Genomic DNA, 25,550 nt, shown 5'->3' on the forward strand with positions numbered 1-25,550 from the left:
ACTTAATGAGAGACTTTTTTCCAACCCAGTGTTTGTAAAAAATAAAAAAAATTTAAAGTTTTTTATTGTTGAAATAAAAACAAAACGAATTTAGTCAGTCACAACTTTCAGCCGAAAGTTTGTTTGCGTTTTTTTTTTTTTTTTTTTTTGCAAATTAAACTTTACAAGTGACCTTTTTCTTTAAAATTTGAATTTTATAACAATAACAATGTAACACTAGAAAATCTTTGTAAAAAGAAATCCTTATTATTATCGACTATTGTTTGTTTTGGGTTTTTAAATTAAACTTGAAACTGTCGAAGTTGTTTAGACTAATTAAATTAACGACTGAGAATTTTTTTTCCAATGCAGTGTGTCAAATAATTGTCTGTCTTTTAGGATTTAATAAGACGTACATAAATCGTGTATAATTTTTAGTCGTGCATAATTAGTAAAATCAAAGCCCAACAAAAAATAAACGTTTATTTTTTTTACAAAAATTTGTAATGAAAAAAAAAAAAAAAAAAAAAAGTGGCGCATCGAATTGGAAAAAAATTGTTTAAGTCTTTAAGGAGTTCCTTGTTAATAAATATGTATCTATTTACTTTCTACCTTAAGAGACTATTTTTAAAAATAATTAATTTTTTGTAAATACTTTTTATATGAATCTGAAAATATATTAGCCAAAGCCTCTCGACTGAAACTTGTAAATTCATTTTATTGTTTATTTTAATGATACTACAACAGATTTTTACAATATTTTGCGCTGACAAACCCAGTAAGTCGGTCATGTCGAAATTGCTGTAATAGCAAATCAGCAGCAGGAGAAAATAGTCATACATAATTTGGTTGTACATTTTTAGTAAAGCTCCTTATGTATGACTAAAATCCGGCTCGACTAAATTGTCAGAGTTGGCTCCTGTTGATTCAAGCAACTTTACACGTTTCTATATGACACACGACAGGAGCAGCAAGTCGTACATTGATCAGGCATAATTTTGGTTGTACATTTTTACGCTATAATAGAGGGGGGAGGGGGGTCGCTTCATAGTTTGACCGGCTGTTTACTTTCAATTCTCCATCTAAATTAACAAAACTGGTTTAATTCTTTCTGCACCCTTCTTTATACATTCTGGTAGGGTTACCCAGTATCAGCCATGTTTTTGTTGTCATAACCATTATGCATTTTGATTGGTCACTGGCTACTCTAGCCGATTTGACTTTCATTAGAATTATCTCATGCCCTGCTTATTCTTGACATATTTCTGACACTTATATAACTTACTTTTAATTGTGAGTACTGCGTCACCTATAGGTGAAATAAGTTTTGAATCTTTTTTTCAACTTGTGCGAAATGATAATTTCTGATGTCCTTGACACATTTGTCCCAAATGTATACTAGCGTCTCTAATTATCCTAAATCGTTCGCAGGGATCCCCAACAGATTTTCACACCACAATAAAATTCAGTTGTTTAGAATTTACAATCATCTAAAATTGATTTTTAATTGACTGGACCAATAATAATTTTATCAACTTTAGAATGTTTATAATTCAATAAGTATTCTCTCGTTTTTGGAGTGTGAATAGAAGAGGCACAATTGAAGATTATAAAAAAAAATAGAAATAAAAAATAGAAGAAGCATACTGAGCAAACACGCTAAACTTCTCAGCTTTCAGTGATGGTGCAGTTTTAAATTCAAAGAAAATTTGAGTGCATTTTTTTTTTTTTTTTTTCTGAATTTTCGAGATGAGGATTGGTTATTTGTATTATTTATAACCAATTCTCAATTATTAAATCATTTCTCTCTGATAGGTTCATAAGAGTAGTAGTTGAGGGGCAAAAATCAGAAGCTCACAGTATAAATGCTGGAGTCCCTCAGGGGTCCATCTTGGGCCCAACTCTTTTCCTGATCTACATTAATGATCTTCCAAATCACATCTTTACATCATTCGTAGACATTTTTGCTGACGACATTACCATCTATGGTAGCACATCTAAGACAGTAAACGACCAAGTTTTCTCCGATTCTCTCTCCTCTGATCTTGATCACGTTGTACAATGGGGAAAGGAGTGGCTGGTTACTTTTAATGCATCTAAAACCAAGCTTCTATCTTTACCTCATCAACGTTCTGATCCACATCTGGCATCAATTAAAATGAATGGCTCTCGTCTTGGGGAGGCCTCAAGTTTTGACAGGCTTCTGAGCTTGACCTTTACTCCTGATTTTAAATGGAATACGTACATCAAATCTGTTGCCAAGGCCGCTGGAAAAATGGTCAGATCCTTCTATCGATCCAGTAGATATCTCACTGCTGATGCAATTCTCTATCTATTTAAGAGCCAGATACGTCCAAGGATGGAATACTGTTGCCACATATAGGCAGGAGCTGCTAGAAAAGACTTGTCCTGTCTTGATAGGGTTCAAAATAGACTTTGTGGCCTGGTGGGAGATGTCCTTTTCTCTTCGCTGCAACCTCTATCTCACAGAAGAGATGTTGCGAGTTTGTCTCTGCTTTATCGTTATTTTCATGGAAAGTGTTCGACTGAGCTTCAATCTATGGTCCCCCCCTCGCCAAACTTTCACAAGAAACACTAGACTAGCTGAAAACATTATCAATAATTTTCCCCACTCTTTATCTGTGCCTAAACCTAAACATAGATTCCATGATCAAAGCTTCTTTCTTAGAACTGCACGCCTGTGGAATTGTCTTCCGTTTTCCTGCTTTCCAGCCGTCTATAATATGGTTGTCTTCAAGTCCAATGTGAACAAGTTTCTGATGAGCCGTTCCACTTAAGTTAACAAATTTACCGAACTTCCATTACTATTGATTACTATATTGTCCTTTTGACTACTCTACACTCTAACCATTATCCTTGAGTGGCCGATCGGCCTTGATAAGCGGTGACGCCTATGTTAAAAAGAAAAAAAAAAAAAAAAATTTGGATTCATCGTCGGATTACTATTCTCATCTTCAGTATCATTTTCACGTTTCAGTCAATGTAATCTCCAACCTTCTTGACGTGTATTTTGTTGAACTTGGGGAAGTTTTTCTCACTCGGGAATTTGGACGGAAGTTCGTTATTTTTTAAAATCTTTTTGCTATGTCACTATGATAGTCTCCAACATGGCTTGCTTTTTTTTCTTCTTTTTTTTATAAGGGCACTGCAGAAACTAAGATGAACATCAGAAAATTTGCTGCAGTTTAAATCTATGAAGACAATTTTCAAGTAACTAGTACACTGCCTAGCATTATCCAGTTGTAAAATACGCTTAAGTATGATATTTTAATTCATGCAGATTTCGTATTCATTATTATAGAGTCAATTTTCTATTTATTATATTGTACCCAATATATAGTAGTGATTAAAAGCTAAAAATCACACACACACACATATATATATGTGTGTGTGTGCGATTTTTTAGTTTTTAATCACTACTATATATTGAGTACAATATAGAAAATTGACTATAATAATGAATACGAAATCTGCATATATATATATATATATATATATATATATATATATATATATAACTTTGGTACCATCAGATAGAATCAAAGCTAATACAGTTCTCCATGTGTATTTGCTACCATCTGATCTAAGGACACATGGATATCAAAACTTTAAAAATTAACAGTTAAATACATAAATGTATATTTATGCATGCACTATCTTTCGACCATAGTTGAGATAATTACGTTCACACGCTCACGCCAGATATTCAGGTCCCGCATGACTGCTTCCAGGTCCTGCCTCTCAACATTGGCCTTGCAATGACATCTGTGTATATGAGCATTCTACTTCTAGAGTAGTAGGGTTACACAGAAGTCAGGTTTGTTCTAGTGGCGTTTGAGTCAATGTTTTGATACCATGATCCTGGTTAGAGGAGCATTTGTTCACATTCAGTTTTTGTCTCATTGAACTACAAACCAACACAAGGCTTGCTCAAAAGATTGTAGAAGAGGCTGGGCATTTGCAAGGGACTGGCTAATTAATGCAATGCCATCAGCGAAATCAGTGTAGGTCAAGTGGGCAGCTAGATGACACAAGCTTTGTCAAGGTTTTATCCGATACCCCCCCATTTGTGTGGATCAGGTCTACAGACATGCACAGAATGTAGTCCACAACAAGAATGAAGATGAAAGGAGCAAGTGTGCTACCTTAGAGTAGGTTTGCCTGGATCAAAAATAACACGGTTGTGCCATCAGGTGGTCAAGGGTGTGATGTAAAGAACTTTGATAGCATCAATTATCTTTGTTGGTGAATCATAGAATCCTAAATCAACTGAGTTGAAAGCTTTTGAAAAGATAAACAAAAGCAAGATCTATGTTGGAGGATTGTGACTCCTTCAGGAGCCTACAAATGTATAAGATTTGGCTAAGAGTAGATCATCCCGCCCCTTAAAATCATTCTTGTTCTTTCTCAGTAATGGTTCAACAAAAGGAATTAGTTTGTTGAGGACCATTTTGTTGTAACTTAGCAGCAATTTACATTAGGGATATATCTCTATAGTTTGCGACAAGTTAAAAATTTCCCTTTTAAGGTAATGGTATTATCTGGAACTGGCACCAAAGTTTTGGACAAATATTTATAGAAAAAGTGTGGTTACATAAATTAAGCAAAAGATTGTGAAAAAACTTATCCTTCTAGTTTGCCGTATAGGTCTCCATCTTTGGTTGAGTTGCTGGGTTTGGTGTGACTTCTACCCTTTTTGAGGGGGAGAATTGAGATTGTGACCTCTCCCATTGATTTAACCAAATTCTCATGAACTAATTCAATATTGTTGGGATCAATCTTGTCAGATGAAAGAATTGAGAATTTATTGAAGACCTCAATGGTAAATTGCTGAGAAAGAGCTTGGTGGGATAAAATTGCTTTCCAGTCTAGATTTCATTGAGTGGGGTTTTGTTTGTTTGTGATTGACTGATACAATTCTATGATCAGCATCAACAGCGCTGAATGATGAGTAGCACCTACCGTCATGAACACTATTTCTCCATTTCTTACAAAAAAAGAATGTAGTCTAATCGGGCAAGCTCACCAGAGGGATACTCAAAACTCCAAAGTTGTCCTTTTGGCTTCATGAAGTTATTGTTAGCACTAAAAAAGTTAAACTCTTCCATGAAATCCTTCAGCATTTAACCATTTTGGTTTGTTACAGTTATACATAAAATTAACCTCAATGGGACCAAGTTTAGCGTTTACATCTCTAGCAATGGCAAGAAAACTGTGCACGGATATCTGTTCAATCTTACTATTAAGAGTTGAATAGAAATCTTTAACTTCATCCACACGATTTGAGTTGTGCAGAAAATAGACACTGATAACTCTTGACGTCAGGTTTTCAGGAGCAGGTGGACTTAATGCTTAGAAGATTTTTGCTGGTCACAGGTGACAAGAAGCATGCATAAAACATGCACATTAAGTTGACTTATTCCTGCCAAGTTCAAATCTTTCAATTTTGACCACTTAGCAGCTGTTTTTCCCAGTTAAAAACTAAACGGACTTTGTTCCACAGGTTTAAATCTCCTATATGTCAAGACTCATTCTGTGGACCAAATATTGACAGAGTAGTTTGGTAGAAACCATTCCACACACAGACAAGGTATATCCCTCGGTAGATATAAGTATATAGTCAGCATACACTAATGAGTAATTTAAGTCGTACTTAAAAGAATAGTATTTGTAATTATGGTTGACAAGTATTGTTTTTTCAATTTATAATAAAAGTAAATAAAATGTAAGCCATGAGAATATTTCTAAGAGAAGGTATTGTTACTCAGAGTCATTGGTTAATTAGCAACATTGATATTGTGAGTTCAATCCCAGAAAGAATTTTAAAAAGGAAAAAAAATTGACTTAATTATTAAGTCATTTTTTTTTTCTAATATTAAGTTACTATTCGATATCTAAATGGTCATGAAATGCTGAATGAGGGTCATTTATCTAATTCCAATGATTAAACAGTTCAGTTCAAAATTCCTTGAATGTTACTGACGGTGACAAAAACACCAGAAAAAGGCCAGCGAGTACAATGGCCGAAAAAAAAAAAAAAAAAAAAAAAAAAAAATAGCAACAGAGATCAGGAAAGCTGTCCAAAACATGTAAATAAAAATGGAACGTTATATTCTTTCTCGTGTGCTTAATGAAAATAAAGCATTAATGCATCTTGCTTCAAACGAATATCATTAGAAAATATTGTTTAGAATTAAAACAGTCGGTTCAATTTCTTTTTTCCTTCAGTCGTCAAGTCAACAAAATTTAGCTCATTCTTGTAATGACCTATTCTCTGTTGACTATGGTGTATGGGCTGGACCTGTGCAGTTCTAGGTTAACTCTCTCAGACTTACCTTCTCTCTGCTAATTATCTAAGGCACCCTTACCAAGAAATACCGACGGGGCTGCTCAGGCACTTTTTGAAGGCCAAAGTGCTCCTCCTCGAGGGACGCTGACTTTTGAACCCTACTTTCTGACCTTTGTCACATTTATAACTGTGGGAGATAAATAATTTTACATGTGTTTGTGTGTGTTTCTTACAGCAATGCAACTTTGAATTATTTTTTTTTCTATTTGCTATTAATTTAAAATGCAATCGCAGAAAACAATTTTTAAAATCCAATGTAAATATTCAATTAGAAATCCACCAGAATGCATTTCAATTTGTAAATATGTCAGGGATTTTAATCTTAATAGTTGAAAATAAAAGGACGAATTAGTTTGTGACCCTTTCAAAATTTGAAAGGAATCAGAAAGTATTTAAACTTGCAAATAGAAAGTCATTTAAACTAGTTTTAACATTATGTATTAAAAGTTTTGGAAGAAACTATTCATATTCAATAGTTTTATAGAGATTAAAACATAATAAAAATCAGTTAATCAATTCCTGAATACTGTAATAATTAAATTATCTTTCGACGCATTTGTTTTTTTTTTTTGTTTTTAAGTAAAAATAAAAATCACCACCCACTCCGAGAGCAAGGTCTGGTCGGTACAGGTTACTTAAATATTGTAATGATGTTACCTTCAATGCATACAAGTCATGCAATAAAGAAAAGATTTTTAGGATGAGAATTATGATTTTTTTTTCAATCCTGCTTTAAAGATGACGAATGTAGTCTACATTAGTATACACTAGTCTAAATAGCGATATTGTCTCAAAATTATTTTTTTTTCACGATATAAAATATTAAAATAAAAGATGGACTTAATTTCAAAAATGATTTCAAAACTGAAATCTCCACCTTAAATAGATTTGTATGAAATCTCATGAATAAACACGAAACACAAATATAGAAAGTTAACCTCCGCGAAATGCATTATTGTTCTAAAAATAGAATTTGGTAACGAAAAGATTCTTCCATGTCAGATGATCGAGACGAGAATCTTAATTCATTTCACGAGAACATTCTTTTTTTTTTTTCATTTTCAAATAACATAAAACAAACATTTAAAAAGAAAACTAGGAAAATATTTTAGATCTAAGGAAATTGTTAAAATTAGGAGTTGGTACTTTGACAGAATGGCGCGGTCAGAAATTAACGATTTTTTTACATTTTTTTTTTTTTTTAGACTTGTCATTCAGACTCCAGGGAATACCAACTGTTTATTTTTTGTATTTTTATCAAGTGATCACTGGTCATGACTCCTGTGAGAACTCTTAGTGAGTAAATAAAATAACCTTAATTTTATCAAAAAATTATTTTCGGAATGACAGTTTAATGACTTCAAAATCTCTTTCAATTTCTCAGGGCAACGCCGGCAACGGTGATATCCCTGTAATGACCATCCCCCCCCCACACCTATAATTATGAGGGAAAGGACGACCGTAAACGGTGTTTACGACTCGGAATTCGAAAATTATCAATTGGTGGAGAGAAAGCGATTTATGGTTAGAATTAAATATCTAAAGTCAAAGTCGTGTTGATTTTTGCTCAAAGACCAGCTATTTTTATAAAATAAGTTTATATATAGCAAACGACATTTGTATTCCATCATCGAATCAAAACTGACATTGTACGTTTTGATTATAAGCTTTAAAAACTGAACAGATTAGAAGAATGTATTCATTTCTTTTTTTTTTTTCGGCGACGGCAGAATTTCAGCTGTTTTATTAGAAAAAAATATCTTCGTGTGCCATTGTTTAAGAAAAGGAGTGTATTGTTGGAAATGGGAATATATATTGTTGAAAATGAGGTTTATTAAAAAAAAAAAAAAAAAAAAGATACAAATGTGTTAATGATAAACATAAGGAACATGTGTGGAAGGAGGGGATGGACAAATGACAATAGATTGTTCAGAAGAAAGAAAAATGTGGAAGAGCTAACAGACAAAAAATAAGGTGCTTGTTAAGATATAGGTGACAGATCGATTTAAAAAATATGTCGTTTTAAGAAAAAAAAAACAATATTACATAATTGTCATACAGAAAATAGCAATATATCCAAAAATTACGAAAAATCATCGGGTAGACAGTTATTTTCGGAAAACTGAGTAAAACCGCATTTTTCTTAGACAAAGTTGGCAGCGGGAGGCTATACACAGGGGACATAACTCTGAAACGAATATTTTAGATTACTTGTGTCATGGCTGCAATATTTGTTATCTATAGCGATATTTATTTTTACTAAAAACACAATAGCAGTTCTACTCGAATTTTCGTAATTTTTGGATATATCACTATTTTCGACATGACAATTAAGTACGTAATGTTTTTGCTTAAAACGATTAAAAAAAAAAAAAACGATTTGCCGACCATATATTAATAAGCACCAAAAATAGTTCAGAGTTCCTACGTCTTTAATAGAAATTTTCAATTCTCATTCTGCAGAGATACGAGTAATTAGCAGCAAAAACAGTTGAAATACTAAAACATTTTTTTCCTCGAAACAACTCCAATCACATCTAAATCAAAATCAAGTGAGTGCCTAAGTGGAGGAAAGAAACAGGAAGTCATTCTTTGGTGAAGCCAAAGTAATCCCATTCTCCTACCCTCATCACAAATTGTTTGAAATCTGAACCATTATGGTAAAATTAACATTTTCAGTTTTAGAACTGTCACAAGAGGGTGAATGGGATTTTTATTTAAATAAAAAAAAAAATAAAAAAAATAAAAAATAAAAAAGCGGATCTTGATTAAAAAGTTGATAACTATGAGAGGAGGCTCTAACGATTTAAGCAGAAATCCGCTTTGTCTAGATTTTTAAAACAGAATTCACATTCATAGAACTTACATTACCGCTTTGGTACTCACTCAGAATACGGATAGTGTTGAAATAATAACGTTATTATTTAGAAACAATGGGAAGGCGTTTTGCAACTATTCTGTACTTTCACATAGCAATTTAATGAACTCCAAAAAATGTTAAAAAAAAAAAAAAAAAAAAAATAGCAAGTTTCGTATTCTTCTTAGAGATTAATATTAAGGTGTATTAATCCTACTCGAAACGAATGCAGCATTCACCCCAGACGGTTAAGTCAACTTCCTCCTAATGAAGACATTTTCAGGGAATCTTTAATTTACAAGTGGTCCTCGGTCCCATGTACGTATATGACAGTCAGGGTAGATGAAAACTTGCAAGGTATCAATATCCTCCCACATACAAAGCCTGGCATTTCAAAATGGTCAACCATCTAGGTACTAACCAAGTTCAACGTTGCTTAACTTCAGTGTATCAACGTGATTATGCCGTATAATCGTAAATGACAGACTTAGGTTTTCGTTGCTTGATTATCTTAGGATGACCAAAACAATGCTATTACTTTATGCTATTTAAATACATAGTCACAGATTAGAATTTGCGTTTGATTTCACAGCCATTTCACTGGCCTTGATAGATACGACAAGGGATTCATTCTTAATTTCATACTTTATTATTAATTTTTGATAAAATCAGAAACATGGATTCATAAATTGTCAGAATAAAATAATATTACTAAGAACAATGAACTCATAATTGAAATTGATCAATGAATACTTGATAAGTAGCGGAGGGGGGGGATCAGACGTGGCTTAAAATGAGGAGGACGTAAAATGTTTGTCTTAGCAAATTGTAAGGTTTCAAAGATAAATTACATCCAATCATTTTATAAATAGAAACTAAAACATAAAATTATCGTAACAATTACAGCTAAAAAAAATAATTCAATAGCCAAACGGTATCGTAATAATTAAATTTAACTTTCAAATTCTATTTTTAAATGGTACTTATGCATCTATGTTACCATTCTGAAATAATGACGTTATTATTTAGAAACCAATACTTAATATGGGCAGGGGAGGATGTTTTGTAACTATTCTGTACTTTCACCTAATAATTAAATAAACAAAAATATTGTAAAAATTGAATTTAACTTGAAAATACTGTTAAAAACAAACAAACAAAAAAAATAGCGCGGTAACAGATGCACCTTTTTAAATAATTATTTGATAAAAAGAAAAAAAAAAAAAAAAGGTGAAAGTCGTAAAACGATTTCCGGGGCAGCAAGTCTAATAATTTTAACTTCAAAGTAAAGTATGATTAAAAATTAGTTGTAGTTGAATGTGATGAATTATGATTTGCATTTTTATCGTTCGCGGAAAGATAACAGTTCAATATTTGAGATTTAAAAATGTAAATACCATTAAAAAGGTGCTTGTTATGAATAAGTAGCCAGAGGGTTTGTGTATAAAAAGGCATAGTACGTATAGGATAGTACGAGTAAACAAATGCACTTGGGGTTCATTTGGGCATCGTTTCTGGTAATATTCGAATAGGAGGGGGTATAAAGGCAAAGCAAGAGCACATACATTCATAGACGAGTTTTTTTGTTGTTGTTTTAATGCAACCTTCTAGGGAATGCGAAATATTAGCATCGAGATAAGCGAGATGTTTTGTCTTGTGTTGTTAAACTGACGCCTGTTTTCATACTCTGAGAGAGTCAAACTTAGCTTGGTAAGTACTTTAATTCTCGGGATACTTATTCATTAAACGAAAAAAAAAATATTTATTAAAATATTTTAAGAATGGTCAGCATCTATTAAAACATTAAATCAAAATTACATTTTCAACACTAAATTGCAATTTCATTTCATTAACAATCGTATCTAAATTTTATGCGAAAACGAAGCAAAATGGGATTCGTCTCGAATTGAACCCTAGTTAACCCTTTATTTAAAACGATTACCTTTTATAATTTCCTTTCTTCAAACCAGTCTTTATCTTTTTATGTTGATTCTTTTTAGGAAGGGTTATAATACAGTTGTTCCTCTTTTCTGAGGACAATAACCGAGCGGTCAACCAGAACTTTGTCCGACTTTGGACAAACATTTTTTTTTTGTTTTTTTTTCTTTTAAAAAAAAAGTGTCACTACCTCTTCTTCAGCAATGGACAATAGAATAGAGAAATCACCCGCCACGCCTGCACTAAGCAAATTCACCACAAATGATCAGTGGCGACGGGTGACTAATATTAAGGTTGAGGGTTTTAAATGTTCACAGGGTTTCTGTACTTTTGTACTAGTGGGCAAATTAAAGTATAAAAATGCCCCTATTTACGTGATTTCACACGAGGATAGAGTTAAATAATTTTTTTTATATGGGAGATATTCAATTAAAAAAAAAAAAAAAAATAGAAATCAGTAGTTGAGATAATTTTCTTCTCAGATCAAAGATCGGTTTTGTGCTCAAAGTCCGAAAAATAAGAATATCTAATGTTATTTACTCACCTACTTAGGAGAGTAGAATTAATGTTTTTGGTGCAGAAAATCCAGATTCTTCCAAAGAAGGGTACTTTGGATTGGGAATAAAACAGTGGTGAATTCTCCTCTTTGGATTCGCAAAACATATGTATCACTTTAGTCAAAATGTTGGAAACGCTATAAATATGGCTAATGGTTCTATATTGTTCATTGGTCCAATAGCAGTATCAGAATTTTTGTAGGAATTTTTGACACCCCTAACACGAAACTGCGAATACAATATAAAAATCTCGTAATTTCTCTGTTAAAAGTGGGTTATTTATTTTCTTTATGGATTATACTTCCAAAATAAACTATTACAGTTGTTTTAAAAGTAATAAAAATATTTTTTTTTTTTAAAAAACAGTAATGAATTTTCCGAACTCAATATTTTTCAATTTTTAAACTCAATATTTTTAAATTTTTAAATTTTAAAAATCTATCAAAATTTTTCTATTGATTCTATTTTTACGATATTTTCAGGGTCAATGTGAAATTTTATGTTCTTTCCAATAAACCGCATATAATATTTTAGACAAACGTTTTTTTTTAAATTCACGCCCCCCCCCCAAGTGTCACCCATTTTCAACTTTCTCTTAAAAAGTAAATAATTAATTTATGGTTAATAGTTTTATATATCACAAATTGAAGAGAAAAGGTCAATAAATAATATATTCAAATTTAAAACAAAAAAAAAAATCGCTTTTTTAGAAATTTACCTGTAAAGTCCGAAGTTTAAAACCTTATTTTATAAGAACACATTGTTTCTTTTTGTCTTTTTTTTTTTTTTTAATGAAACCTTGGTCCTTGCTCCTTTAATTGAAAAAAAAATTAGGGCTTGAATTACATTTTTCGAGGAGTTATAAGCTTAGAAAGATAGGGGGTCGAATAATTTACGCCTCTCATTTTGAAATGTCTATTAAAAAGTAAATAATTAATTTATGGTTAATAGTTTTATATATCACAAATTGAAGAGAAAAGGTCAATAAATAATATATTCAAATTTAAAACAAAAAAAAAATCGCTTTTTTAGAAATTTACCTGTAAAGTCCGAAGTTTAAAACCTTTTTTAAAAAAAAAAAACACATTGTTTTGTTTTGTTTTTTTTTTTAAATAAAACCTTGGTCCTTACTCCTTTAATTGAAAAAAAAAATTAGGGCTTGAATTACATTTTTCGAGGAGTTATAAGCTTGGAAAGATGGGGTGGAATTATTCACTATTTTCACGAAATTTCTGACACTGCTATTGGTCCAATGACAATAAATTATAGATAAAAAGAAACCAGTTAGCAATGTAATGTAATCCACATGCTTAGTCAAGGGTCTGTTACCCGAAATATCATTCATTTAAAGAGATAAGAAAAATGTTACATTGTAACAACCTTGTATTATCGTTTTTGGTTAACAAACACATTCTGACAGTTTCGAACCTACATATCCTCCAATCTAATAATTAAAGCTTTTAACTATCATTTTTATACTCTTATTCAGCCCCCCCCCCAAACAAAGGCATAAGGTCACTTTGACATAAGGGGTTACTATTTGGGAACATATCTACAGGGGCACTATGTGAGGAGTTGAGCAATAAAATGTTTGTTCAATTGACACTTGAACTTCTGCATGTCAGTACAGTTGAGGAAGCAGGAAACCGGGAGGGAATTTCAAAGTCTAGCAGTTCAAAGGAAGAAACTATTGCAGTAAAAGGCTTTCGGGCATCTAGGGATCTCCACAGTAAAGGAATGGGATTTTGATACTTGTCCGGTTAGTCGAGGGTATTTACGTTGAGGGGATGCTACGAGTTCGGCAGAGCACATTGCATTAAAATACTTATAAAACAGGCACAGGGATGCAACAAAGGTTGGAGTTTAGTTGATATTGCAGAACCTAATCGGTTGGAGACTTTTTTGGACCATATCCAAGAGGGAGAGGCTAGTGGTCGATGCACCAGCCCAGATGTGGCAACAATACTCTATGCATGGGCAAATGGTGGCTTTGTAAAGATATAGGATACCGACAGATACAAGTTATTTTCTATCACGGTAGGAAGAGAGACCACCTCCTTTGCAGCAACCTTGGCAATGTTTTCAATGTATTTGTTTCCATTTATGATTCCTGTGAATGTTTATTTACATTAAAAAAAGGTGTTTCTCAACTGTAAAAATTAATTTCATAAACTTATTGAAAATAAGAACGCTATATAAAAAATCCGTCATCCTCATTCAACAACTGTAATAATTAAAAATTGTTTTGTGTTTTCGTAGATTATACTTTATTAAAATTCGATTTTGTCCACTCGATGAAAAGAAATTGTCAAGAAATCAGTAAACAGTCAGTTTATTAACCAGTCATTTCACAACTAATCACTTTGACAATGTCAAACTGCTCGTCTTTCCAGTCATGTTATCATGAAAATGACCCGATTTGTTTTTCAATGTTATTTAATTATCGCATAAAAAATACGCACAATCACGGAACTCTTTCTTTCTTTTCCTGAAAAAAAAAGGAAAAAAAAAAAAAGCTACTGCTTTTTGACAAATATTTTAAACTAGAGAGTACAAGAGTAAAATGATCGCTCATTGTCTGGCCACGCAGAGAACGAGTAACCATTTTTGTATTTCCATAAAAATGAGCATCGGCATCATTGTGTATATAAAAAAATAGTTACTCGTTCTATCCTACACTGTGAAATAAAGGACTGAATATTTTACGTCAAACTAAAGGATTGTAAAATGAACCTTCACTCTCAAGTCTACATTTTCCAGTGTTGATAGTAATCGCCCAAAAAAATAAAAAAATAGAATCTATTTGCATTTTTCCGTGAACAGTGCGGAGAGACAGAATAAACAAGTGTTGAAGTTTCTGAATTTTTTAGATGAGGATTGGTTACAACTGAAGAAGGACGGAGGTTACATCGACCAAAACGTTATGAAAATCACACTCAAGATGAGAGTCCCCTGAATACGAATAAACAAGTGTTGTTTGGATTTTTATAACACAAGAAAGGTCGGCTTTCTTTAAGATCAGCAGTGCTCAGTCAGCACCTCTGTGTTGACAAAGGCTTTCTGCAGTCCTGTCGGCTGAATAACAACTGAATCAGTCTTAACTTGAATTTTTACAAGAAAAATATATTCATGAAATCAGGTGTTATTTTTTTTTTAATTTATTTATTTAAATCAGACATAAAAAAAAAACGTGGGAAGCTTTTTTTTCTTTTTTTTTTTTTTTCTCCTCGTGCAGCCCGCTGACAGGACCGCAGAAAGCTTTTATCAAAACAGGGGTGCTGATCTTGAAGAAAGCCGAAAGGTCAAATTTAGATAATTTGTGTTTAACAAAAAAAAAGGGGGGGGGCATAATCTTGCAAAAATTAAATGATTTTATAGCTTTTAAAGACTATCAATTCGAATGTCGTTTCAGGCTAATAAAAGGAAAATATTGACTCAAACCCAAGTATTATGGTTCAATTTTTGCTTATAAAACAAAAATAAAAGATTAGTTTTCGACTGCGCTCTACTATGCTGGATTGCTGGACTAAAGATTCGATCAACATAAAAAATGAAAGCAAAGAACAAATATAAAAAAGAGAAGGGTCCACGTGTTTAGAACAGAAACTTGTAGCTCAGCTGTAATGCTGCGTTAACAGAGCACAGAGCAGTAGTGTTATATACGAAAATAGACCAGTAAATACAATGAATGAACGCGTTGTAATTTACGATATGAGAATCCCTCCAACACCAACCTATTGTATAGGCCGAGAAGATAAAACTGAAAGAATTCATTTAATATTTCTAGTATTACTACCTTTAATTAGTAAAACTTGAAGCAAACAATCACTTTTGTAATTTAAATTTAGCTTATAATATAGTACTACCGCTAAAAAAAAGACATATTGATGATTATGTGCGTAACCGATACTACGTCATTACTCAGGTCACGTTGTGACAATAGCTCTACATTTCTAAACTTTCATTAAATACTAGCCGGATCGAATAAGAAACCATCTTTTTACAACCTGTTCATATGGCCCTTTATTTATTGAGAAAGTTGGTTGTTTTTGTTTTACGGCATATCAACCTTTTTCAGGTTATTTAATGCCGAATCTAGTTATTTTGAGGAACGATTTTTAATGGAGTATACTTTTTTAAGTCAGATTCTATTTAACCCATAGTTGGGGCCCTAACAGGTACTACCACTCCGAGTCAGAGTGGACCTGGGAGCAATGGCAATTAAAGGGTGGCTCCACACTCCAAGGCCCGCAAGGTGGGGCCTCACCATCGGATATAGTTTTAGGTCATATCCAGGACCTAATTGAGAAGGGGTAGGATTTACTCAGTACTGATTGGATGAAGGTGTAAATAGCGTGACCTTAATTTCAGTAGATCCCGGTAAGTTTATGGTCTTTAAGCCCCTGGCCCTCGACACACACCGGCGTTCCCGACAATCAATCATGATCACGGTTCACTGTGGCGCCAAGCACAGTCGTTTTACTCTTTACAAGTTATAAATAAAATCAAGTAAAACATATTTTCGTTTTACTGACGTCACAATCATGTGGTACCCGGGATACAGTACCCCCTTAAACTTATCCAATATTCCTGGATATAGCCGTTCCTGTATGCATGGGTGAGAGGGGGGGTCTATCAACAAAACCCTATGTGTATTTCGTTGACGTAAGAGATCATCTTATTTTTAATTTCTATCATTCATAAAGGTCTTAATATTTACATCGTCAACCAAATCTATATTTTACTGATTTATACTAATTTAGTTTACACATTAAATGTTTCCTATGATTTCAATAAATCAAATATCAGCATTATTGATTTATAGTTCATTTAATATGAATTCAACAAGAATGTCGACCGGGTGGGAGAAGTAATAAGATATTAACAATGTACACTACATTTAGATACGAAAAAAAAAAAAAAAAAAAAGCAACAATTTTACGATATCATGAACAAGGCCACCGGTGACTACTGTAATCTTATAACTACTGGTATTCTTAGATTAAGTCTACTACTGAAATTAGTGTAGAATAAAAAGACAAAACAAATCGAGTACGAATGAAGTACCAATTAAAATAAGGATCAGCTGAGGGGGAAGGCGTGAATAGTTAGGCAGAATTAAACGAAGGAGGGGGGGGAAGAGGTCGTATGAATTGATAAAACACCTTGCTTGAAAACTCACAGCTGCTCTCAGATGACTAGCAGTAAAAAAAAAAAAAGTTAAAACATTGATATTTTAACTACAACCAAAAACAATTTGGAAGTGAAATATGTTAATGAGATCAAGATTTTTAAACAACATTAATAAAAATAGGTCATAATTCGTACATTAATAAATTTATAAACGACTTCGTGCACGTGCATATATATATATATATATATATATATATATATATATATATACACGTTTCTTTGCTCGACGCGACCTAGAGATTTTTATTTACTATTAAAAAAAAAAAGAGAACTGTAAAAGTACTAATATGAGCTAAATTAATAACGAAATTAAATCCATCGCCATGCATTTCCGTTTCTTCGTAAACAAGTCAGCCATTTTTATAATCAATAAATAGCTGAAAAGAAAATGCTAAATTACTTCGTATCTCTTCAAAATTTGAAAAGCATAAATGTCATTTCTAACCAGAATTTAAAAATATAGGCCAAAGTCAAGTATTATGGTTCATACTAATACTTTTCTCATGTGATATTTTATACAAGTTGTAATTGTTAACATGGAGAACGGAATCGAAAGATTCAATATGTAGTAGTAGTAAAAATCAATCGCAAAAATCACCTGTGCCTTGTTCGTTCGATTTATCATTGTTGCAAATGCTAGTATCGAGTTAGTGCTAAAATATAGATTTTTTTTAATATAATATTGTACCTGTTGTCTTTCAATAACCCTGGAAATATGTCAGAAAAATAGTTTCAAATAAAAATTTAGACCTTAGCTTGGGATTCATCTTAATAAATATAATAAAGTAAAATGATCACCCACTTACTGACCAGAAAGAGTTATTGAATATCCAGTTCTTGGCTGCACAACGTAGGAACGAACGGGTAATCATTTTTTGTTTCGAAAATGGCAACCGTTTTGGTAATGGAAAACCATTGGTTGCTCGTTCCGTCTAAAACTATGTGGTCAAGACTTGGGTGATTAATTCAAGTTAAAGTTATATAGTAAAGAAACCCCTATTTTGAAGACACACATACACGTGTGTGTGTGTGTGTGTGTGTGTGTGTGTGTGTGTGTGTGTGTGTCACACAAAAAAGAAATCTTTTTTCGTTGGCATGGATTAGGGATTAAAAATACTTTTTTCCTTATAAAAATCGATTAAAAAATGTGGTCAATGTGCACTGGTTGTCCAACCTGCAAAGCTTAATTAACATGGGGGTTGGAGTATTTATTCCTAAAGACATTTTCAACCTCCCTATGTTAAGAACGGATTTCGGAATAAACACTATGCAGGTTGGACAACCAGTGCATATTGACCAAAAATATATATATATATATATATATATATATATATATAAACTCAAGATGTAAACAAAATTCTCTTGTTTAATTTATACCACTGAGGTTCAGGTGGAAAAGACCATTACATTGAAAAATTAGCTATTTAATTTTAAATTTTGATTAAAAAATTTTTTTTTTAATGGTTTTGCAGAGAATTTAGTTTATGATTAATCTTCGACATTTGCTATCTTAAAATCGTTTTGTGGCAGAAATTCGACAAGGAGAAAACAAAGTAAATTTTCTGCATTTTGTTTTCGGATAATTTGGGGGGAATTTTTTAAAAATCAGTTATTAAATAAAAGCATAAAAACGTAGGTTGAATGTTAAAAAATGGCACAGTTTTTCATTCATTTATAAAAGTAAATAAAAACTGAAAGCGAATTGTGTACATACATCGTCGGCCTCTCAAATTCTATTTCCAAAAGACGTCAATTTGATACGATTGTGGTTTTTACATTACACAGCCATTTAACATAAATAGAAGTATTGAAAATTTAATTACTATAATTCCGTTTTTAATGTATAAGAAAATAATTTTGTTTTGCCGCATTTATACAAGAACTGAACTGATAAGAATAAATAGGACTCTTAAGTCAGATACAGCGAAGAACGAGAGATCCAAATTTAAAACTTGATACAAAAAAAATGCAAAAATACTCTTAATATTTTCTTTTAAAAAAAAAGATCTATATTAAATTAAATCTTAACTTTATTGCTAAAACTACAAATTGAATAATCGTATTGAATGACGTCTTTTGAAAGGAGAATTCGGGACGTTGAAAACGTACAAACAAGCACTGTCTTTTTCGATGCGTTAGTGTGTGGGTTGAGTTTTGCATTTCAATATGTATAAAAGATATGTGTAAAAATATAAGCACTGGATGTTCATGCAAATATAAAATAAAATGACATTTTATTTGTATTTTTTGCCATTTTATTACATTTAAAGTTTTACAACCATTTCTTAAGTCGACATCTAAAAGGGGTGGTACCTCTTTAAGAACAGCAACACTGCAACAGTCAAAAGAAAGAAACCGACTTAGATTTATTTTATTAAAACTATTTTTGTTTGTTTTTTTTTTTTATTATATAAAACCAGTTTCTAATTCATTAATTTTATTATTCGTTTTATTGAAAATAAAAATTAAAAAAAAAAAAAAAGATCAGTAACAGATGCATAAGCACCTAAATTTAAGTTTCAAAATCTACAACGGCGGGGGGGGGGGGGCTTCCGGGTTATGCCGAGTAAATAGAGTTCATTCAAGATTATAAAAAATGATAATTACATTTTTTTTTCTTTAATAAGATTTTGAAACTTCATTAAATTTTTCTTATGGTTTAATAGAAAATTCCCACTCCATTATGACCGTACAATCTGAAATTTTGACCGATGCCAAAATATATTTTACTAGTTTCTTTATTTTTATTTTCTTCAAATAATTTGTATTCCATGGTGCGTTTAATTATTGATAAATAAAATTTAACTTTTTATCATTTCTTTGTTTTGTTTTTTAAGCAGAGGTCGAAATTTCAGATTTGGCGACCATGACAGAGTGGGAATGTTCTATTAAACCCCTTTTTTAATTCTTTTCAATAAACGATATTTTTACGACCTAACTAAGCAAGCGTAGTATAAACACCCCAATCTTCCCATGTTAAGAACGGCTTTCGGAATAAACACCAACCTCGGAAGCCGTTCTTAACATGGGGAGGTTTAGGGATATTTATACCACGTTGGGTTAGGCTATAAAAAATATCCAATAAACAATCCATTTTTATTTTATTGTATAAACCGTGCTTGTTCCTACTTGTGAAACAAATACACAATATTTGATCGAATAATTTATTACAAAAAAAAAAATAAAATAAAATGTCCGACACGAATGTTTACGTCGTAGATGGCAATCTTTGAAAGTAATTTTAAAACCTTTAAATCAGCGAATAAAAATGATTTGATTAGAATTAAATTTTAAAAGAAAGTAAAGTCTCTATACTTCGATTAAAATTAAGTGGTATTTCTTGAAAAAAAAAAAAAAAAACTAGCGTCACAATTACAGAAAAAAAAAAAAAAAAAAAAAAAAAAAAACAGGTGGTATTTTAAAGTTCTAATTGCCCGGGAGTTTTTTTTAGTTTTTTTTTAACTTGCATTATTTCGTTCTTTTTTTCTTATTTAAAAAAAGATACTTGTGCAGTGTACGAATCGACCGGAAATATTTAGAAAGCCATTCTTAATATTGGGAGAGAACTTTTTAATTATTCTTTACTTTCACCTCACAATTTAATAAACAAAATATACAGAAAATTTTAATTTACCTTAGAAACCCCATCCCAAAATATCAGAATCCATAAACCACGCGAACACAAAATGAAAACTAGTTTAAATGACCTTATATTCGACAGTTTAAATGCTTTCAAATTTCAAGTTATAAATGATCACAATTCGCTTTATTTCTTAACTATTAATTTTCGTTTTATTTTGAACTTATGTGCTATTTTTAATCAAGTCAAATTTTGGTGCTAAATGCAGAGTGATCCGCGCTATTTTTTTAAATCGTATTTCCACGTTTAATTAAAGTTTTTTTTTTTTTTATTTTTTTTATTCAATTGTAAGGTTAAAGTACAGAATAGGTACAAAACACCCTCCCCATGTTAAGAATGGCTTTTTTTTTTTAAATAACGTTATTTCAGCACGGATCACTCTCTGCATGAGTACCCAAATTTTAAATATATTTTTTTATATTTCATTAAATAAACAATAGTTAAAAAATGTGCAAGAATCACACCCGATATATATATATATATATATATATATATACATATATATATATATATCGTGTGATTCTCATCTCTACTCACACTAATAATAAATAGTAAGCTAGTTTAATAGGAAGAAAAACTAGTTTTGTTTATTAATGGATTGAGGTTTTATCTAATATTTTCTGTTATTTTCCTTCGCTTTTGAATTTAGTTTTTGTATTACTACTAATTAAAAAAACGTCGATAATAATTGCTTTTAAAAAAGGTTTGTCTCGTTTCTAGCAGTCGACATTTTTAGTGCAACTTATTGAATAACGTGGCGGTTGCGGTTGCAAAGGTATGAACACAACGTCTCATCAACAAGTATTTCAACAGGAAGAGAATACATAAGCATTCGTCTTCCAATTCAATAAGAAATGTAATTGCTTCGGGGAAAAAAATAGTATTTTGCCAAGAAAAAAAAAGACAAACAAATGGTTACCCGTTCTGTCATACGTTATGCAATGCATGCGATCAAGAACTGGGTGGTTATTTTACGTTAAATTTAAGATTTAAAATATTTTAATATTTTTTCTTTAATTATTCATGGTACTTCAATATTATTGACATGAAATCATCAGAAAAAAATACAATCTCATTTTCATTTTTCCCGTTATTAGAGTGGGGGCAAAGAATGAAATTTAACCAATATTTTTCGCAGTCGTTTAAAATAAATAATAATAAAAAAAAAAACTTACCTCGTCGATTCATGGGCCGAACACGGACAGCCACTTTAACTTTATCGGTTGCCATTATTTCTTCAGTTTTGTTTTCTCCTTTGAAATGTTTTCTTTTTCAAACAATTTTTTTTTCGAAAGACAAACCTCGAAAAAAAAAAAAAAAAAAAATTAAATCCGTCTCAGCAAAATGTAGTCCATAAAGCGATGCTTGCTACCTCCGTCATGGCAGAAGAGAGGATATATATATACATATATATATACCTTTTTCTTATTTTCGTTTTTTATTTAATTTGTGATATTATTTATATCTAGTATATAATTCCGGCGCGGCCACCACGGTGAATTTTGTCCTCTTTTCCTGTTTTTAGTGCTGCTGTTGTCGCTGGTAAATGCTCCACAGCGCCATCTTGAAAACAGCCTCGCGAATAATGCAACATCCGGTCGTTTCGATGAGTCATGCCTCTTCCTCCCGTTGTTCGCGCAGCAAATTCATACATTTGCATTCCGTCACTCATTCACACTCACTCGGATGCCTTCTGTTGCGCTCAACATCTCAAACACACGAAATTAAGTCCAAATCAAACGCGCTCAATTAAAATAGGTACAAAACTAAACATAGTACCCGTCGAATATTTTTTAGATGAAATCATTCATCCCGTTAATTTATTTTTTTCTCCACATCTCAATCCAAACTCAACTCGCTCATTCTCAAAGAGACATTTTACGCTGGTTTCATTTCCTAATCTAAAATTGACAGAAATAAATAATCCGATTTTAATAAAATGTTCTGGCGCTTCTGCACTATTGTGACGAAATTTCGGAAATCGTAATACTGAATTTCACATGGAAACAATGGCATCTACGTGTAGTATCTGTTCTTCAGATACAGCAGTACAGCACTTCAATTTCTTGTCCTCTGTCAGTGGAGGAGAAATCCTTCACGACTGAGACAATTTTTATTTTTGTTCCTTTTCTCCACATTAAAAAACGACCCTGGTGTCTAACTCTGTCCCGTGGGGAGGCATTGTAAATAGGAACAATGGCATCTACGTATTCCTCATATTTTTAAGATGATTATATCCAAAAATTACGAAAATCGATACGGTAGAAAAGTATTTATTACAGAAAATAAAAAATAGAATTTGATGAAAACAATCGTAAGACACAGGAGAGTTCAAAGGGAGGGGTAATTTTCCCTTTCGATTTAAACAAGATGGCGGCAATTTTACTTGTTACCACGATTAAAGTTGTTTTTTTTTTATATATAACAATTCAGTCATGTTCAGGTAATTCCGACTGCATAATTTGGAAGCTACCATTATAACCTTATTAGACGAGAAAAAATCAGTTGAAACCATTGTTTTTTTATCTGAAAACTTCATTTATTGATTATAAAATCTCGTCCCAATAGTGTAAAAGCGGCAATATTCTAGATATAAAGTATTGATAGAATGATTAAAATATATGCTTATTCCTTTGTTTTGTTTTTATTCATTTTCTCGAGAATCTCTATGTGGGATCACATCTATCCACTATCAGGGAGAGACACTGCAATTGCAACAGAAAAAAGCGCAATATAATTAATGGGAAAGTAGTCAGATTGATAACAATTAGTTTGAACTAATGTCGTCGTCTTCTTCACCTTTTTCTTTTTTCTTCCTCAACTTATTCTTATTATTATTCTGCATCTTTTTTCCTTTGTTTCTGATTTTTTTAGATGACGATTGATTATTCGTATTATTTGGATTCTTCAGACTACTGTTCTCAACTTGAGTGTCATTTTCACAACGTTTCGGTCGGTGTAACCTCCGATCTTCTTCCGGTATATCTTGTCGAACTCAGGTATGTTTATGTTGAACTCGAGAATCTGGGCGGAATTTCAAACGGAATCCTTTATTTACTTCACATGGGTAGCATGTTCTCGTTCCATCAGCCATAACTGGATAGCAGTCCTAAGTAATTCGCAATTGTATTTTTCGATTGTTCACACTGAGAATTGAACTGTCAAACTTCAGGAGAATATAACTTTTGCAATTGATTTTTCCAAGTACTCGAAACACTGTGCCATGGGTCCAATGGCGCAGTGGTTAGAGCGTGCCATGGGACCTGCAGTGCAGTGGTTAGAGTACTTGGAAACAAACAACAACCAAAAAAATCTGAAACACATTTTAATTGAACCAATATTCAATCGATATTCAATCAACACACAACACAAGGGATTCGAAAATGCAACCAAAAAAGATGTGGAGTTTGTGACATAATAATAGTGTCATATAGATTTGAAAATCCCACAAAAATATTTAAAAAACAAAAAAACTTGAACTGCGCATTCTAAAATTTGGTCTCGTACTAAAATGCGCAGCATGTAACAAAGCTTATATTGGTTCTGCAAAAAAACTAAAGAATAAAATCTTCTAAAACTATTTGCCTCACTACACATTCCACAATAGATTTTTTTCATTATGGAAATCACTTCAGATAAGGTATGAAGCCACTTGATGCAAGGAACTAAAAATACAAAGAAAATACTACTTCAAGGTCAAAAACCAGCAAAAGATAAGTGTTGAATGGATAGATGATTTTGATCCAAAAAACAGCAATCCCCCCCCCCTTGTCAGAAATATAACTCATGGAATGTGAGGACTAAAAGACAAACTAAGGGAAGCGAGAGTTACAAGATTTAAAATCGACCTTTTGGCAGCCAAATTTTCGTCCCAAAACTGATTAAAATGCTTGCCGCATGTCTGAATACCCGTTATGTATAAATTTTAAATGTTTAGACCCAAAATTGGCTGAGTAGTCTGCTAGACACTGCAAAGGTAAAATCTTTTGAACTTTGACCCCTTAGCAGCTCAAATTTTCGACTCAAACCAATGAAAAAGCTTGCCCTTTCTCTGAATACCCTTTATGTAAAATTTCAAATATTTAGACCACAAATTGACTAAGTAATTTGGTAGAGACCGCAGAGGTAAAAAAAATTTTAAATTCGAACCCAATTTTGACCCTTTAACATTTATTTTTTGGGGGCTCAAATAAAATTAAAAAGTTTGATCCATGTCCAAGTAACCTTTATTTAAAATTTCAAGTGTTTAGAACCAAAATTGGCGGCGGAGTTTGGTAGAGTTTTTAAAGGTCAAATCGTTGAAATCTGACCCCTCGACAGCCAAATTTTTGGCCAAAAATCGATTAAAAAGATTTTCCCAAATCTCAATACTTCTTATGTTAAATCTCGAGTCTGTAGACCGAAAATTAACAGAGCAGTTCCATAGGGAAATGCACACACACACACACACACACACACACACACACACGCTTTTACTTTTATAGATATATAGATAGATTTATTTTTTTATTCTATTCCTCACTTTTTATCCGCCCATTTGTTTCTAGTTTACGATTTATTTATTTATTTATTTATTTATTTGTTTGTTTATAAGATATATGTCCACATAGTCAAATTAACAGTTATATGAACAGAAATATGGGCTTATTTATATGATTTAAATAAAGGTGATATACTGGTATTATACTTTCTTTTCTACCGAGGTGTCTGGAATAATTATGGAGGCAAATGTTTTAATATCTATATATAAACTTAGTTTCAATAGTTGTCATTCTTTCATTTGTGTAGTTTATCCTTCCCCAATATTAGAATATGCATATATTTGATAGGTTTATATGTTTCGTTTAGGAATAGGTTCTTCAGGCCATACACATGCAAACAGGTGCATAATAGCATATAATTATCTATATTTGTGGAGTATTCTGTTCGTAGAGTTTTCTAGTGGTTGGTTTCCTAATGTGATGCTGCTTTACGATAATACTTCTTCTAGGTATATATCAACATTCTAATTACAAG

The 25,550-nt window shown here is 31.9% G+C and overlaps 1 protein-coding gene across 22 annotated transcripts in view; it reads right to left on the minus strand.

Moving 5' to 3' along the window:
* Positions 1-22,214, minus strand: part of LOC145243881 (kinesin-like protein KIF13A) — a 1,028,209-nt gene extending 1,005,995 nt beyond the window's left edge. For 21 of the 22 annotated variants that reach the window (XM_080106962.1, XM_080106977.1, XM_080106976.1 and 18 more), the window contains exon 1: positions 21,710-22,123. In XM_080106962.1, the coding sequence (XP_079963088.1) occupies positions 21,710-21,764 (55 nt within the window). In that variant the 5' untranslated portion in view covers positions 21,765-22,123. Of the gene's footprint in view, positions 1-21,709 lie in introns of all 22 variants that reach the window. The other variant, XM_080106966.1, reaches the window with a different exon arrangement.
* Between the last annotated feature and the right edge of the window lie 3,336 nt (positions 22,215-25,550).

This window comes from Euprymna scolopes, chromosome 22, assembly GCF_053919585.1.
Source record: "Euprymna scolopes isolate OS-2025 chromosome 22, ASM5391958v1, whole genome shotgun sequence".
In the NCBI taxonomy this organism is placed as follows: domain Eukaryota; kingdom Metazoa; phylum Mollusca; class Cephalopoda; order Sepiida; family Sepiolidae; genus Euprymna; species Euprymna scolopes.